This window comes from Alligator mississippiensis, chromosome 14 (genome assembly GCF_030867095.1).
Source record: "Alligator mississippiensis isolate rAllMis1 chromosome 14, rAllMis1, whole genome shotgun sequence".
Classification (NCBI taxonomy): domain Eukaryota; kingdom Metazoa; phylum Chordata; order Crocodylia; family Alligatoridae; genus Alligator; species Alligator mississippiensis.
Window position 1 is genome coordinate 9,838,516 of NC_081837.1, and position 12,811 is coordinate 9,851,326.

Consider the following 12,811-nt stretch of genomic DNA (forward strand, 5'->3'; position numbering starts at 1 on the left):
ACAAGGAGTATTCATCTTCTCAAAAGAAGAAGTTCAACCTGGGCAAAAGAAACTCAATCACTTCTGAATCCATGTCCTCCCTGGATATACAGACACATCACAGCCACTGACACAGCACACTGTTCAGTCCTAACAGGGACATTTCCATGCTCGTTACTAAACTACAACTTCCTGCCTGCCTATTCCTCCACTGAGTTAATGGCCTGGAGCCCCAGAATCATCCATGCTACCATACTGAGTCTGAGCACATACAGACCAGGGTGACAGAGAACAAGTCATGCTAGCGCCTGCTGCAGAGGAAGCTGGCTTCCCCAAAGCACAGCTCTACATCACAACCCCTTGCTTCTCCTGCCTTCAGGGTGACAAACAGTTTCTGTTCAAATGTTTGTCCAACAGCTGTTAAATAAGCAAAGTTCAGAAGCACACCCAGGTAGGAATGAGATAGGAAGCAGCCAGCAGGTGTTCCCACAACTACCTTCTAATGGGCTCCTCCAAACCTTGGAGAGGAGCAAGGCCTATAAATGCCATAAGCTACAGGCTGCATTGTTGTAATATAAGCAGATGCATTTAAGTTAACATGCAAGTACCTGAAGCACAGTTCGCACCAATCAGCGCAGCTCACTCAGTCATCCACTGAGGATTCAGTCCATCATACTGGCATGAGTTATACTCATGCATTGGGTTAGCAACTCCAGTTTCTACATGCACTTGGGCTTCCCCTGCACAGTGAAAACTGCCCAGTTGTGCTAAAACTAGGTGAAGGGGGCACAAGCCCTGGCTAGGGTGACAGACATGCTCTCCCAGTCCAGCTGGATACCTTCATCTCCAGCTAGCTGTTCCTCTGAGCACTAGGAGTCCCATAGGGGTCATGAACCTAAGGGAGTAACCATCAAAATGGGAATAGATATAGATATAGGTTTGTCCAACAACCAACCAGATGAGAATGGGACCTTGCTAATAACCCTATGCTACTCAGCCAACTCTGGCTTGGAGGTAGTTGAGTTTGACCCCCTCCTTCCTTCTCTCAGACACTCCCCAATATTATTCACCATGACAAGCAGCAGGCTCAAGTGTTGCTAGACTCTGATCAGGACCAGTTTGCTGGGAGGCCACTGAGCCATGATGGTCCATCTCCCGACAGATCCCTCTGTGGAAAGGGAAAGGAACAGTAGGCAGCAGTGAATGAAAAATCAAGGTGTAATGAAGAAAGATGCAGAAGCGTGAGACACAATTAGCATGGGAAGCACAAAAGAGAGAGGGGAAAGAAGAACTTGCAAAAGGTAAAAAAAGGTGAGAGAAGAAGGACCCACCAGCTTGGGATAAAAAGGTGATACTAAAATATCAGCACTCTTCTGCTAGCAAACCTTTCCAGCATCCTCAAGGTTAAAAAGGGGCTTCCAGTGGCTTCCTCACTGGTCCCAAACCCACAGACTTGAACTTGGGGATAACTTGCAAGTCACATCACCAGGTTTTGTCATCCAATCCTCCCTCAGCACTCCACACAGAGAAGACACCTGGCCCCAGGTGTCCTAATCTAGGAGATGCTCACTTCATCAGAGGCACAGAAGAACAGTCTTAAGCCACTACCAAAGAAACTTGACCCATGCCCTCCTGACTAGAAGCCAGACTCACAGGAAGATGAGGAGCTGCAACCCTGATAGCCCTCTGATTTTAACCCTTGGCAGAGAAAAACCCTGCCTGGCAGAAGGAACATTATCTCCCAGAGGCCAAATTAGATTTCACAGATCTTTGCCACGTGGCCCCCAGCCCCTTCTTTTCAATGCAGATCTGCAGCCAGGGGATACTTCAGTTACCAGCATGTGCGCTCTGGGATCAAGATGCAGCAGGGCAGCCAAAGGCTGCAGCCAATCTGCCTGAACAAAACCAAACCACTGCACCTGGGATCAGCTACAGAAGAGCCTTACACACCTCCTTAAAGCTGGTGTCTAAAAGCTTTGCTGAAGAGGCATGTTGAACACACCTGCTTACTGAGCTCAGTTTTGATGTTCTAAGTGACTTTAAGTACGTGCTTCATGACTACTGAAGTCAATGAGATTGAAGCGCTTGTCTAAGCGCAGTGTCAAAATGGGGCCACGGTTCCCAAAGAGGCATAGTTTGGATGACCAGGCATAACACACTGTACAGTCCCCATTGACTAAAGACTTACAGTGAGCAGGGTAATCGTAGTACATCTATCCTACGGCAATGATTTGAACTTAGCTTCTTACCCTGCTTGCTGTTGTTTGGATGCAAAGTGTGTAATGTGCTGGGAATTTCTCTCAATGCATTTCTGCTCCTCACACAATAGCAGCTTTCTGTTCCTGGGGAAAGCTAGAACCTCAGAGCCACTCCTAAAGAGATACGATTGATCTGATACAGGTAAATAAAGGGTAATAAAATCTCAAACAAAGCAGGTTACATGGAGGTTAAGAATCAGCAGAAAGGATCTTGCTGAGTACACTAAGTAACTATGTGGGTTTGCCTTGCACCCTTAAAACAGACACTTTCAATAGTCTTTTCAGAGATCTAATACAACCCTCTGCAGTTGAATGCTAAGGTGTTGCTACGTATGATAATTTGTGCTTACCCTAGTTATAATGCTGCAATGGAGAAAACCAAATCGATAGAGGTCGTGGTGTATCTTGGTCACAAGTCTTGGTCCAGTAACGAGTAACCAGCCACAGGCAGGGAACATGCAGCCCCCCCAAACCTAACTAGTGGGAGAGAGATTATACTAATCAATCAGTCAACTGCTACTTATGAACAGCAGAGACCCAAGAGCAAACCCTTCCCTTTAATTAGTTTGAAGAGCAATATTTATCTTCCTAAATCAGACTGTTGCCTCTGCAACATCATAACTCACTGGTCTCCCATTAAAGCAGAGGGCTATTCCCGGATGGAAAGCAGCGGTTCTCCGGCTTCAAACTCCACTACAAAACACTTTCCTAGGAAACACACACCTCACTAGAGAGTGAAAAATTAGTGGATGCCAAGCTGCACACGGAAGAAGTACTCCACAGCAGGCACAAAGGTGTCATTAGGATGAATTACAACTATATTCCCACAGCAGCTACCACTCAAGGCAGTTAATAAAGTTAATTGATTGGTGAGATCATGACAAAGAATTGCTCTGTAATTTTGCCAAGAGTCCCCGTGCTCTGGCGTTGGAGAAAGACGTAAATAGAAGTCTCCAACAGCCCTCCGCTGTCCCCGCCGTTATTGCTGAATTATTCTCTTGCCAAACCCCAAAGGACTAATAAAGACATTATTACCAGTAATGCAATGCAGGGGTATCAAACACATCTGGCCCAGAGGCTGGATGAGTGGTCCAAGGGCTAGATTAATGGCACGTGGCTGGCCCCATAGCCTGTATCGGGTCCACAGACCTTCTCCCCCCCCCCCCGCAACCTCAATGCTGGATCCAGCACATGCAGTACTTGTTCTGGCCAGTTTAGGACCATGCTACAAGCAGCACCCACACAGGGGCAATTTGGGAAGCGTGCCACACGCGGTGCCTACTCCAGCTGGTCCAGGACCCACATGACAAGCAGCACCTGAGTCTCTGACCAAATGGGGCAGGTGCCACATGTGGTGCATGTCCCAGACTGGCTGGGGTGGGCATCACATACAGCACGGGTCCCAGGCCAACTGGAGCAGGTAGTGCGTGAAGCATGTGTCCCAGACTCTGCGCACAAGGCCAGTCCGGTGCACACTACATGTAGCGTATGGGTCAACTCCACATTCACGGGGCAGCAACCAAGGGCTGGACAATGGGGCTTCCTGAACTGTATTTTTATACAATTGATGCAATTAATAAAACAATTGATAAAGCATCCTATGCCAAGGCCCCCAGGGCACCACACGGCCACTCAGGTTAAAGCGGTGCTTAAAGAAAAGGCCTGGTCCTGCAAAGTGCTGAGCAGCTCCTCAAACTCTCACAGATCCCAAAGGACTCTTACTGCTGCTTCTTCAACGGGCACTGCGTACCAACAGCCACCCACACACATAATCAACTGCAAGACTAGCGCACAAAGGCTGCTTACAGATGTGGGGAAAAAAACGACACTTAACTTTAAGCTTGGTGCACCCCTGCACCAAGTACAATGCATGCCCAGAAGAGGCATCACGTTAGTTTGACCAGGCTCGCCCAATATCTGTATCGATCCGGCACTGCAGGGGGGCTTTTTGGTGCTTTTATCTAAGAGCTGATTGAATCAGCTTTAGATAAAATTGACAAAAAGCCCCCCTGAAGTGCTCGATCTATACAGACGCTGGAGAGCCAGGTCGAACTAACATGCTTCCTCTTTTGGTAAAGTGCTGTTTTGGGGTTTTTTTCAGGTCTGACAGCAGCTGAAGTCTGCGAGCCGGTCTTCAGAAATGGAAGGATCAGGCCCAGATCATTCAAGGTGCTGAGTACCCTACATGTGCCACTGCACTCGGTGCTCAGTTACTCTCAGGACAAGGCCCTGCAGAACTGCAAAGTCCTGGCGGATATAGACAGCTGGCTTAGGAAGTTGTTTTATAATAGGAAACTTGATTTTTTTTTTTTAATCGGTTACATACGGATAAAAGAATTATTTCCATAAAAGGTGATATTCCATCCCAGTGTTTAAAAAGACTAGGATACCCATTGCACATGGTGGATTAATATAAACACTGCTATGGTGTGTTTTGTATTAGTCAAGTATTAACTATTTTTGTATCCATTTGCTCCTCACTTTGTTTGTCTCACTGGCAAAAAAAAAACACATCATGAGCAGCACCCGCTGGGAGCCGACCCAACGAGATTCTGAGCAGAGAGGGTGATTTATGGGAAAACATACATGCATGCACAATGCTTCTTCTTAGGACTTTTAACTTCACAATTTGGATTCAGCACTCTCACATATCAAATGGTTGTTGCTATTATACAGAGGAAAAGGAAACAGCAGGATAGTTGCTCTTATCACTACCTGAAAGAGGCTCTTGCAAAATTAAGTTGCCTTAGCAGTCAAGGCACCCTAAGGGGGCTGCAGTCAATTTGCTGCAATTAAACCCAGAGTCTTATTTTAAAGAGAGGCGATAGAATGGCCTCATTGCAGGACCCCATCCTGCACTTTCCCCAAGGAGCAGCCTTGTAGTTACAAACTCCAGTAAACTTATTTTCCATTTAGGTTTTTTTTTTTGGTTTTTTTTAATGATTAAGGCTTCCTTTGCTTCACAATGCTTAGTACATGCATAGCTGCCTGCATCTTTGAAGCTCTTTGCAAATACTAAGTCAGTCTTGTTGCAACATATGAGCGAGGCAAGTGTCACTCATTTTACAACATGAGACGGGGAATGGGGAAAACCGTCACAGAGCACATGATCTGCCTAGAGCTGAACAGCAAATCCGTGTTGGAGTTAACGTGCGGGAGTTTCTAGTGCCCGGTTCTCTGCTTAGTTTGCAAGGCTCTGCTGCCTTTCAGCAGCTGATCGTCTCCTGGAGCTATTTATGAATGTGACTTTTCTAGGGATGCTGGTGACTACATGGCAGTACCCAGTTCAGGATATAGGGCTCTCTCGGAGCCCATCAGCCAGCATACCCGGGTCTGATCCAAAGACAGCAAGAGCCTTTTGAATTTTGTCTTCAAAAGGCTTTGAATCAGGCATTCTCAGGAAGCCTGAAAATCAATTCAGCCACAAGCGGGACAGCACATTAGCCTTGCACACACAGGAGGGGGAAACTGGAGGTGCTGCAGCTCATCTTCTTAGCATGCCTAAGAAGCCTGCTCCAAGTGCTCACCTCCGTGGCAACCTCAGTGGGCTTGCAGCAGGCTTTGCAACTGGGATTTTTAAAGGAGCCCAAAGGAGTCAGGCACGTAAATTCATCAGAAGTTGAAAATTAACACAATTTGGTTCCTTGGAAAATCCAGGCTTCTGTGCATTACCCCTTGTTACTATTATTGTGCATTATATTATGGCAGCAGCCAGGTACTCCCATCAAAAAGGAGACACCTTTGTATTTGGGGGTCTTACAAAACCCAGAATGAGCGGCAGTCTCTGCCCCAAGGAGTATATAATCTGAACACGGCATCCAAGTCAGGTTGCTGCAGGAGGAATCTCACCCCCGAACTCCTCCCTTCAAACTCAGACTTTGGGAGACATTAACTACCAGGGAAACCCACTGCCCTCTCCTTCCCATTCCCACTACCACGTAACCCAGTTGCTCCGAATCCTCCGCTCCGAGATGAAGACAGCCTTGGCATCAGACCTCCAAGAGCCATCCTTAAAACGTTCGAAAGATCAGGGGTTTGTTCAGTGCCATTCCCACCTTTGCAATCAGAGGCAGGGAACAACACCACCTCATTAAAAATGTGTTTCGAGTCTATTATAGTTATCTAGGACAAACTGTTTCCTATTATGACACGGCAAGGTATATTTTGTCTGAGCAGCTTGAGAGAAACACTTGCCGTGACGACTTCTTAGACTCTAACAGGTTCCCCACCTCCTTCCAGCGCTGTTAAATGAATTTCTCACTCAACCAGCTACCTAGTCTCCCCCAGTCTTGGTGCCAGGATACCCTGAGAGTAAGATCTGCCAGAAGGGCGGTCCGTGTTCAACACCACGGTTCACTCAAATCCCTAACCCCGGAAGGGACGGTGCAACCTCCTGCCCGAGGCAGGAAAACCCTTCAGCTCGCAGCCATGAAGCGGGAAGAACTTGAGCACTTCACAAACGTGACGCCGAGCCAATATGGGAGCAATGCCCAGCATTATCTCACGAGGAGCACGATCCAAACGCCCACTGAAGTCAGCCGGCATCTGTCCGCTGACTGCGGCGGACACTTTTCTAGCAGCAAAGTCTTGGCTCGTCCTCGCTTGTGGGCAGCAATTTACAGCTCAATTCGTGACCCCTTTTGAGCCTGGCTGATACCCGAGGGGGGGCATCCGTGCAACTATCCAACGCTAAACACGCAGCCCTCGCGGGCACGCCTGCTCGTGTCCAACCGGTCCCCCAAAACCCGTCTCTCTTGGCACCCGTGGACCCCCGCGGAAGGGGGGATCCACGAAAGACGACGAAAAAGTGTTTGCACACGCGTGCTCACAACCCAAAGGGTAGCAGGGCCCGCAGCTACGTGTTAAAGAAGGTCTGAGGAGCATCCCAGGGAGTTGGGCGGAGGCGCAGGAGGGCCCGGGGCCGGGGGAGCTCACCTGGCGCAGGTGCCGGAGCAGCTCGGTGGCCTCGTGCTGGCGGCCCTGCTGGACGAGCAGCAGCAGGTCCTGCACCAGCCCCACGCGGCGGCGGTAGGGGGGCGCCGCCCTGGCCCCGCCGTCCCGGCCCAACGCCTTCCTGCGGGGCGCGGGGCTGCCGCCGCCCTTGCTCTGCCTGGCGCCCATGCCGCCGCCGCCGCCGCCGCCCGCCCGCTCATGGCCCGCGGGCTCCGGGCACAGCCGGGCTCCGCGCCGCCGCCGCCGCCACCGCCGGCTCGTGGCAGCCGCACGCGGGCGGGGCGGGGCGGGCGGGCGGGACCCGCGGGCTCCAGCTCTCCCCCTGCTGCCGGCTGCCCGCGCTGCACCGCCCCGGCCCGGCCCGGCCCGGCCCCGTGTGCGGGCACGGCTGAGACACAACAGGGCAGGGCACCACACGTGTGTGAGAGCCAACGGGGGGGGGGGGGGTTGTGTGAGAGAGAGAGAAGGTGTGTGAGCGTGTGTGTGTGAACATGTCAGTGTGCAGGTGTGTGCGCGCAAGCAGGGGCATGCTTGGGTGAGCATGTATGAGAGAACAGGGGAGAGCATGAGTGCGAGAGCGCGCAGGTGCGTGTGTGAGAGAGAGAGAGAGGTGTGAGCATGTGTGAGAGAACGTCAGAGCACGGGGGGGTGTGTGTAAGAGAGAGAGAGAGAGAGTGAGTGAGCAGGTGTGTGAGAGCATGTGTGTGTGCACGAGAGCAGGTGTGTGGATTGACACCCAGACTAACCCAAATGTATGTGAGCATGTGCTTCTGTCAGCATGCGTATGCATGGCGGGGTGTGCATGCGTGAGAGTGAGCAGGTATGTGCACGAGAGCAGGTGTGTGGATTGACACCCAGACTAACCCAAATGTATGTGAGCATGTGCTTGTCAGCATGCGTGTGCGTGGGTGTGCACATGTGTGTGCGTGTGGACTGGCACCTTCTAGACTAACCAAAGTGTGAGCAAGAATTTGTGCATGTAAAACAGCGCACACGCGTGTGGACTGGCACCTCCTGGACTAGGCAAAGGCCCCCGGGCCGCCCCACAGGCCTTGGGTCTGGCTCCAGCCTGTCCCACCTCCACCTCTGAGCTGCTCGGGTGGCAGCACCAGGCAGACGGACAGCTCTGCTCTGCCACCACCGGCGCGGCCAGGGTTTGAATGGGACGGGCAGAAGGAAGCACAGTGAGGAGCTCAGCCCCGAGGAAGCCTCCTGCCTCTAAGGAGGGCTGCCCACTCCCAGGGGGCAGTTCAAGCCCGAGTGCAGCAGTGCTGCTGATCTCCGCCCTGACACCAACCTGCCTTGAAGAAGGATCCCCAAGCAATACACCTTTTTACCACCCCTGGCGGGCTAGGAGGGTCCGTCAGAGCCCGGCACATGCTGACTGCTGAACGGATCGAGGTCTGCCATCGTCCCTCAGCTGGACGACAACAGTGTTTTAATACCTGGACACAAAGCCTTCAGCGCTTGGAAAACTCCAGTTGTTGTAGAGCGCGGCAGCCCGTCTTCTCAGCAACGCATCTCACCTGCTCTCTGCCCCTACCCTGCCTTCCTATGGAAGTTCAAGGCCTCTGCCCTTATCTTCAAAGCTCTCAAAAGGCGGCAACCAAAATAGCAATTAAAGCCCTGAGGCAAAAGACTGCTCAACTAGTGTTTCACAGTAAGGATAAATGCTCACCTCTGCAGAAAACCAGGGTCTTGCAGGGACTGGCCCACTTCTGTGAAACACACCCCAGGGAGGCCAGTACCAGCGCAGACCTCAAAACCTTCCACTCCAGGTGCCACCTACATGCCTCGGACCTTGTTTCCTCTAACCAAGCAGCCTAGAGCAACATGCTATTAAAATGAATCCCAAAAACAAGTCATGCACGCACACAGCAGACATTAATCATGTTGCAGGGAGATGCTTAAACATTACTGCTGCGACTGTGGAACAAAAACGCATAAGGGAAAGAACCCGATGTAATGTCATCACTCGGAGCCTTGCTTTTTCTGTACTCCAAAATAATTAAAAAGCAAACATCTTTTAAAGACGCTTTCATTTACATGCAAGCACACACAAGTGTGGCGTTACCTTTGGAAATAAAAGGTGACCCTCTCCGATATCTAATGACTTCCAGGACACCCAAAGAAGTCCTAGTCCCCTGACAAAACCCTTCCGTGCAAACCCCAGACCTATACAGAGTCCTGTTAACTTCAGGAGGACTCTACATGGGCAGATGGGCCTACACTGTCAGAATCCTGTATGGGATCCTGGATTAAACTAGAGGCAGGGATCCAGCAGAAGATGTGCTTTGCTGGTGGAGTAGGGCACCTGCAATTTACTTTAGTAGTCTTAAATAATACAGCTGAGCTGTGCTAGGAAATGCACTTCAATACAGTTGAGTGGTAACATGAGGCTTTGCTGCCACATCCAATAGTAACTCTTTGCCAAGATCTTGCAGACATGTTGATGGTTTTTTCAAATTTGAATTATAAAACGGGCAAGCGATGCATGGACTGGTCTGCCCCTTTATCCATGTCTAGCTTTGCCTGGAGTTAGGGTCTAATCTTGCAAGCTGCTCTGTGCAGGCAGAACCCCAAACACGCGCCAGCTTAGAGGGTCTGCCTCTGTGAAGCAGAATAGAGGAGTGTTATTCCTTATCTTCCACTGCTGAAACCCAGGGGAGCAGGATCAAACATCCTCTATATATCCCCCTTCCATTTATTTGCCACTGTGTAGTTTTCCCATCCAAACCAATGACGTGTAATTGTTATTTCATGACCAACGACTGTGGGCTCAGCTCTGCCAACACATACGGTTTGTTCCTTCCTTTCTACAAAGTAGGAACTGGCAGCCAACACACTCAAGGCCAAAATGTGTTCCAGCTAACCCAAAGGATAGCTCTGCCTTGGAGCCTATTCTTCACAAAAGCCTGTAGGACAGCTGGCTGCGTTCTGCACAGAGAAAGAAATCTATTGTAAATAGAGAAGCCAGCAAGACAGGGTTAGCTTGCTCTGTAAACTGTATTAAATAATCAAGAGGAAGAAAAAGCTGAGGTTGAAGGCCTTGGCCTTTCCGACTGCCTGCACAATTTCAGACGGCGCAGAGGCAAACTGTGCTCAGGAGTCAGCTAAGGTGGGCAGACCTTTTCCAGAAAGATGGTTTACAGGAGTAGAGAGTCTAGGTAGAGAGCCCTTCTCATCCCATACCTCCTTCCAACCAAAAAAGAGCTCATAAATATGTCTGTACTGGTTATTAAATGACCAGAGTGCTGGCAGCCCAGCACACCAGTTATCCACAGCATGGGCGCATTGCTTAGGCCACCAGTGCCAAGTTGGTGCCCCCATGTTGACCCAGAAGAGCTGCCGCTGGTGGGCAGAGGGTAGCTCAGTTTCCATTATATCTTTTAGCTCCTCAGCAGAGGATGCCAATTAGCACCAGTTATGATGCAGACACCTATCCACAGGAAGTGGAGAGAAACCAAATTAATTTCACCCAGGCTACCAGAGAGTAATGAATGATAGTTTCTATGCCAACACTGCCAGCCTGAACCCTACAGGGATAAGAGGCCCTTGTAACCAACCCATTACCACTCTCTCATGCAGACCTGCTGCTACCGCTCCTGCTGGTAGCTGGACACCCAATCTTAGCAGCCACAAGAGCTGGTGCAACTCCTGAATAAAGTAGCACTTGCTTAAGTGGTTCACTCAGGCCCCTGCAATTATCCTCTCAGGAACAGCTTGGAGTCAAGAACGGAGAGCCATTGCCCTCTATTTTTGCTGCAGGGAGAGTTCTCCATTTTCTCTTCTACAGTGAACAACCCCTTCTATGGCACCTTATCACAGAAAGCACTTTAAAGTCCTTGTTATAATAGCAGTAGAGTACAAAGCCCACCCATCCTATAGAGTAAATTAATCAGAAAGATGGAGATGCTCCTAATCTCTCCAGCCAGTGGATTTGCATTTACTTACATCAGGTCAGAACCTGACCCAACCCGTTCCACAAAGCCAGTGCATAAAGATTAAGGACCAATCTGCAGTATCCTCCTTTCACCGAGATATAGTAATGAGACTTTTCACTGAGTAGGATGCTATTTTCCATAAATCCGGATTTCACAAGCTGCCACCTAAAGGTATAGAGAGAAAGGTAATTTTTAAGATGTCACCCTGCCCTGCCTTCTGCAGGGATGTAGGTGCAAAGCTGAGAGATTGACCAATGACAAGGGGAAAAAAATAAAGAGTAGTTTTAATAATTTGGGATTTGATCCTCTGTGACCCAATTAGGCTGACAGCTCTATTTGTTTTATTTACGAAAGGAACCCAAAAGCATGAAAATTCCCTTGTACTTCTAGGCTATTCAGAGAATTTTGCAGGGCAAAACCCATCAGTTGTTCATCCTTCGAATTCAGAGATGACCAAGACATCATGGGCTGGCTTGGTTTCTGTGAACCCGTGAACGGCCAATTTGTGCTTTGAACTGTCTATGGCACACCAAGCAGGAGATGCCACTTTGGGTTGCTTGATCAACAGTGGACATGCTGCCGTTGCGATTTTTACACAGTTTGTGCTTCTGCTCTGCCTCAGCAGTTCTTCTCGGCTCATAGACTGTAGCTCCAGAATGGATGAGGCTTTGCCAGGCGGAACAATCACGAGCGAGATCTTCTCAAGGCTTCGGGTCAATGTTGAAATGTTTCAAGGATGACTTGAGGGAGTCCTTGCAGGGTTTCTTCTTGCCTCCTCCAAGACCACTTTCCCTCCTTTAACTCACGTAAAAGACCTTCTTTGGCAGTCACTCATCTGATATCCTGGTGACATGGCGTGCCCACCTCATCTGTGATTTCATCAACAGAGTCTGGATGCTTTCGAATGCCTGCCTGTGTAAGAACCTCAGTGTCCAGGACCTTGTCTTGCCATCTTACCCTCATCAGCTTCTTCAGACAGCCGACGTGAAAGTGGTTCAGATTCACAGCATTACACCTGTACAGGTTTCACATGCATACATCAGGATTGGCAACACGATGGCTTTGTAGACCTTCAGTTTTACCTGTTGACTGATGCCTCTGTGCTCCCACACATTTGTATGTAGACTACTGAAGGCCACACTTGCTTTAGCAATTCTGGCATTGGTTTCATCATTGACGTGAAAAGTGTAGTGCCACGATAGGTGAACTTGTCCCCTGCCTGGAGGGTTTGACCACTCACTGTGATGGTAGACTCTATGTAGGGTTTTCCTGGTGCATCACTACTGTCTTCTTCCATCAGTCACTAGTGATTAACACTAGCATTTGAGACATTGATGCATCCTAAAGCGGGAACTCCAGACACTCAGATTTCCTAAACAGAACAAGCTTTTTCCCCCCCAACCACCAGAAAGATTTCAGTTAGTAACTTTTATGAAAATCCAGCCCCAAAACTGTTCAAACTGGGAGACAACCCAAAAAGAAAACTCATGACTGAATATGGCTCACTTAGAGCTGAGAGTTCAGGGCAAACTTTCCATAACAGATGACCTGCTCCCCAATTTCAGCGTTGAAGGTTTTTCACCCTAAATATCCAGCATGACCAAGTTATATTGCATCTGTACTGGCATTCCCCGACTTCACGTAACAAAAGTATTCTCTAACAGTAATGACTTTACC

At 49.5% G+C, this 12,811-nt stretch overlaps 1 protein-coding gene across 1 annotated transcript in view; it reads right to left on the reverse strand.

Annotated features, from left to right (window-relative positions):
• LRRC75A (leucine rich repeat containing 75A) overlaps positions 1-7,439 on the reverse strand; it is a 161,081-nt gene extending 153,642 nt beyond the window's left edge. The window contains exon 1 of the mRNA XM_014608005.3: positions 7,173-7,439. Within this exon, the coding sequence (XP_014463491.1) occupies positions 7,173-7,358 (186 nt within the window). The 5' untranslated portion in view covers positions 7,359-7,439. The remainder of the gene's footprint in view (positions 1-7,172) is intronic.
• Between the last annotated feature and the right edge of the window lie 5,372 nt (positions 7,440-12,811).